General features: G+C 37.5%; 1 protein-coding gene and 2 long non-coding RNA genes across 19 annotated transcripts in view; 1 reads left to right on the forward strand and 2 right to left on the reverse strand.

Moving 5' to 3' along the window:
- The window catches only part of LOC137488656 (uncharacterized), a 3,523-nt gene extending 1,385 nt beyond the window's left edge, over positions 1-2,138 (reverse strand). Inside the window, exons 1-3 of the long non-coding RNA XR_012395727.1 lie at positions 2,084-2,138; positions 737-848; positions 542-612 (exon numbers count right to left, since the gene is read on the reverse strand). This is a non-coding gene — a long non-coding RNA (uncharacterized lncRNA). The remainder of the gene's footprint in view (positions 1-541; positions 613-736; positions 849-2,083) is intronic.
- Positions 1-5,000, forward strand: part of LOC141379245 (uncharacterized) — a 53,234-nt gene that overhangs the window by 12,674 nt on the left and 35,560 nt on the right. For 2 of the 4 annotated variants that reach the window (XR_012395739.1, XR_012395743.1), the window contains exon 2: positions 4,427-4,577. The exons of 1 other annotated variant lie outside the window; for it this stretch is intronic. This is a non-coding gene — a long non-coding RNA (uncharacterized lncRNA). Of the gene's footprint in view, positions 1-4,367; positions 4,578-5,000 lie in introns of all 4 variants that reach the window. One more of the 4 variants, XR_012395742.1, reaches the window with a different exon arrangement.
- mylk4b (myosin light chain kinase family, member 4b) overlaps positions 1-5,000 on the reverse strand; it is a 57,568-nt gene that overhangs the window by 6,865 nt on the left and 45,703 nt on the right. For 13 of the 14 annotated variants that reach the window (XM_073933283.1, XM_073933286.1, XM_073933282.1 and 10 more), the window contains 2 exons: positions 4,644-4,772; positions 4,407-4,559 (listed from right to left, as the gene is read on the reverse strand). In XM_073933283.1, the coding sequence (XP_073789384.1) occupies positions 4,407-4,559; positions 4,644-4,772 (282 nt within the window). Of the gene's footprint in view, positions 1-2,415; positions 3,740-3,824; positions 4,560-4,643; positions 4,773-5,000 lie in introns of those variants that run through there. The other variant, XR_012395722.1, reaches the window with a different exon arrangement.

Below are 5,000 nucleotides of genomic sequence, written 5' to 3' on the forward strand. Positions count from 1 at the left end.
TGAAGACTTAAGGGGCTAATAATTTTGACCTTAAAATGGTTCATAAAAAAATTTAAACCGCTTTTTATTCTAGCCGAAATAAAACATAAGTCTTTCTCCAAAAGAAAAAATATTATCAGACATACTGTAAAAATGTTCTTGCTTTGTTAAACATTATTTGGGAAATATTTAAAAAAGAAAAATAAATCAATGAGGGGCTAATAATTCAGACTTCAACTGTGTGTAGATAGATAGACAGACAGACAGACAGACAGACAGATAGATAGATAGATTTATAGATCATAACAAGAACTGCTGCTTAATTGAATGCATGTAATAGCGACACCCGGTGGTTATTTATTGAATTACGTTCATTTTTGTATAGCGGGCCAGATTCTATTGATATTTATAAAAAGCCTCACCGCGGGCCGTAGTTTGGACACGCCTGGTGTACTGGAATGTACAGTATCTGTGCATCTTGATGGTGGTCTTAAGATTTCTGCCATAGTCATTGATGGTGATGGTACTTGTGGTGCTGCATTGATTTCTGAAATCTTCATACCTGCCTTTTATCCAGCCTCTTTGTTCCAAGTAATTTTTCTTCATCACGGTATAGATGTGTCTATATTGTCCCTTAATCAGATACATTTACAAAACAAAACATCACTTTAGTATAGTGCCAGGTCAAAACTCACAGGTTGTAATAGATCAATGACATAATGTTGACAGTATGTGTTTAAAATAATTGCAAACAAACCTGTTCTGTCTTTAGATGTATGACAGGCGATCATCATCCTCATCTGTCTACCAGTCAGAAATCACAGTTGGGTTGGATGTTGGATGTTTGAGTCGAGCTTCCTCATATGCATCTATAATGAAACATCACATTGTTGTTAACCTCCCGTAAAGAAAAGTTCAAATCCTAAAATACTATCAAAGTTAATTAATGCATATAATACCTATAGTGTAAATAATCAGTACACAGAAGGTTGCACAAGATTTATTTGGAGATTCATGCAGAGTGACAGCCTTATGAATCTGAGACATAGATTTGTAAGATGGTCAAGCACATGCATTATTCTGTACCCATGAAGATTAACCTACCATTGTGAAAAATGTTTGATGATGATAGCCAATAACAATAGACTATTTCAGCTGTTTGTGAAGCAATTAGTAATGTAACTCTGAAAAGCTCAATCTATGTTGAAAATATATCAGCAGTTTACAGCTTATAATGGACTTTTAGCACACAACTATAACATGCCTATTCACGTTCAAAAGAGCGTGCCATTGACTTCTTTGGTCGTGATGTGCTGCAAAATGATCTCACTAACCTTTGTTAAACAAGAACAATAAGACTTAACCAACAAATATTGTTACCCATTCATTTAAATCAGAATTTATCACTGTCAATAACATAAAAAAAACATCAAAATCTGCTTTAAGACGTTCAGTTTTACATTAACTGACCATTACAGCTTGAACAAAAGATATAATTGATTCACATAGGCTAACACATATGAATTAAAGTGCAGAGTAATATATTTCTCTTGGATAATTTAAAGAGAATAGTAAACAGTCGAGTTTCAATCATTTTTCGTGACTAACTGCATAAACAAGATAAACAATAATATTTTATAAATTAATTCGTTTTTAATTACACATAATCACAGAATTAATACTGTTGGATAAGTATACGCCTGTACAATGATTTTTTTCAACATCCACGGTACTTTATAATGTTAAATCAGGAAAAAAACACGTTTTGCCATGTTAGCGTTAATGGATTCGTCTACAGAAACTTTCTTTAACGCAAAGTTAGCATACACACAAATTCGTTTCATGTTTCTTTAAAATAATTAAAATAGTTTTCAGTTACTACACACGTTACAATCTAACATTGTGTAAAAGGAAAAGGAACTTTCAGACGTGTTTGTAACTGTTAGCGTTAGCATACATTAGCTCCAGTCGTGTTTCTTAAAGCAAGTTACATTTCGTATCAAACTGTTTTAAATTACTAAACGCTGTTACAACCAAACACCGTGGAAATGTTTTAAGCTCTAAATTCGCTAATTATACAGTACACAAGCAGTAAAAAGCTTACCTTTCTGACCGGAATCCACATGGAATCTTTGAAAAATCAAACTTTTTCTTCTTGTGATCTTCGTGCCATGGTGGTTGACAACCAGCTTGTTGGAGCATTACCGCCACCGTCTGGATTGGAGTTTGGATCAGGAGTTACGCATGTGTTTATTATGAAACCAACTTCTGCTTTAAAAAAAAAACAGTCAGCACAGGAGCGTGCTATCTCAAAAATAAGCGAATTTTACATAGTTTTTCTCTGGATGACATGTATAATCTATTTATAAATAATATTGTTTTGTTTGCGTCTAAACATTGAGACCATCCACACTAAATATTCTTTTTTTTTTTTTTGCTATCGTACCATGAATATTTTCTCAAATTATCATTAAACGTGGAGCTAACAGATTACTAGATAAAATAAGAACTTAATCGGTTGCCTTCAGCCGAGTCCTTGCCAGAAGCGGCCAGGACTCTACAGACAGACTCGGACCGGATATGGTTGACCGGAATCGGGCCAGTGCTTTACAGCCGCATCACAGCCGCATGTGCGCGAGCGAGGTGCGGGCCGCACTCGGCCCGGATAACACTCGCCGATGCCGAGTCGGAGCCGGAGGGGCCGGAGGGCAGCCGAGCTCGGGCCGATTACTGCCTGCTATCTGGGTATCCTGATAGAAACCTATGATTAGAATTCTAAAATACATGGCGCTGCGCGGCGCGCCGCCGAGCGTCGCTTCTGGTGTGCGACCTGCTTTAGAGTGCTGTCGCCTCACAGCAAGAAGGTAGCTGGTTCAAGCCTCGGCTGGGTTAGTTGGCAATTCTGTGTGGAGTTTGTATGTTCTCCCTGTATTCGCTTGGGATTCCCTTGGGTGCTCCGGTTTCCCCCACAAGTCAATGGACATGTGGTACAGGTGAATTGGGTAAGCTAAATTGTCCGTGGTTTATGGGTGTGATTGAGAGTGTATGGTTGTTTCCCAGTCATGGGTTGCAGCTGGAAGGGCATCCGCTGCGTAAAACATATGCTGGTTCGTTGTGGTGACCCCAGATTAATAAAGAGACAAAGCCGAAAAGAAAATGAATGAATGAATGAATGTGCAAAGATTGGCACAACACCAACCTATTTTACAGCTGTTTCAATGGTTATCTGAGGATGCGGTTACAAACATCGGGAAAAAAAGAGACAGAACCCAGAGTAAAGACCGCAACACGACACTGGTAGGACAGGATTTGATGACAAGAGATTTCTCATGTCAAACTCAGTGCTAGGGACATCTGCTGGTCAAAACTGTAACTGCAACAAAAACTCATGCATTAGCAATGCCTTTTTCGCAGATATTCTGAACTGTATATTGAAAGCCCATAAATTAGCTTATACAACAGTTCTGTCTGGTTCTCAAATCAATATTCTGCAATATCAGAACTCCTACAGCCTCTTTACCCTTTGTGTATTACTCCACCCACATGCAGCCAGCAAAAAGCAGACACTACAGATCTAATGTTTAAAAGATGCACGCTCAACTGTTTAACTGTCATTTTATGATTTGAATCCGGAAGAAAGTAGTTCCTCATACAAAAGGGTTTTTGAGACTCTCCATGTTTGATTTTGTTTTTATATACACAATTATGCCGTCAAACTGTTGTATAAACGCAATATCACACTCGTAGCAGTGCGATATGGCTGTATATCGGCACTGGTGGGGGCACTATGCCTCCCACCAGTGCCGATATACAGCCATATCGCACTGCTACTTGTGTGATATTGCTCATTTATCATGTAATATCGTTAAATTTTAAGTGTCTTTATAATATGTGTTTTTTAAACAATGTTCAAGGCTTACATTGTTTGTTCCATTGCTGGCTCTGTTAAACAACAGACTATTAACTAACAATTATTTATTTTTGATTTACAAACGTCCTTTCAAATCTCTAAAACTCATAAAACTGATCTAAGGTACAGCAAAAACTATAAAAGCTGTTCAATGATTCTCCACTGGGGGGCGATATTAGTGAACCCACATGATTCATGCTAATTTTATGGTATTACACAGATCCCCCCCAGTGGGGAGAACCATTGAAATTTTGAAATGTTTTGAAATAATATTGACAACAAAGCCCTGTTTTCTGAAATTAAGTTACCTTGCCAATTTGATATGATGCTAAACAAAAGATTTGTAAAGGTTTTGCTTCATTAAGCAGTGCTTAAAACCAACCATCACTAGTCAAGATTTCGTTTACTGTGGCATCCAAACTGAGTGTTGCAGTTTTCCCTATCCATAGTAACTTTCTTTATATATCTATAATCTTAGGGAAGATGCATGCTAGAGCAAAAACAGGGCCTTACAAACCTTTTGCTCTTCACAAGCAGGCGCGATATAAAGTCTTTGGCCTCCTCAGAGATGTCAGCAAACTCTGCTTCTTCAAAACTCCACTGACATGCCAGGATGTTGTTTAGCGTCTCATTGTCATCCTCACCCAGGAACGGAGACAAACCGCTAAGCCTGCACACAAAAACATTGGTACGTTCAACAACACTTTCTCCTTTGGTACTGTTATGACCATGCTCGTTGATGGTGCAAGCTCACAGCATGTACGTGATGACACCTAAACTCCACATATCAGTCGGGAATGAGACAAATTCATAGTTGATGACTTCAGGAGCCAAGAACTCAGGCGTGCCAAAGTTCACCCTCAACTTTTCCCTGGGTTTATATCTGAACAAAAGAGAACGAAAAGAGAATGAAAATGTATAAAGGCAGTTTAAAATGATGGTTCACCCAAAAATGAAAGTGGTTTCTTTTTTTTTTTTGAAGAACATAAAAGAAGATATTTAAAATATATATGGATACTGATGGCCATTGACATTCAAAATACTATGGTAGTTAATGACTGCATGTTTCTAACTTTCTTTAAAATTTATTTTTGTGTTTAACGAAACTACA

The sequence above is a fragment of the Danio rerio genome, chromosome 20 (genome assembly GCF_049306965.1).
Source record: "Danio rerio strain Tuebingen ecotype United States chromosome 20, GRCz12tu, whole genome shotgun sequence".
In the NCBI taxonomy this organism is placed as follows: Eukaryota; Metazoa; Chordata; class Actinopteri; order Cypriniformes; family Danionidae; genus Danio; species Danio rerio.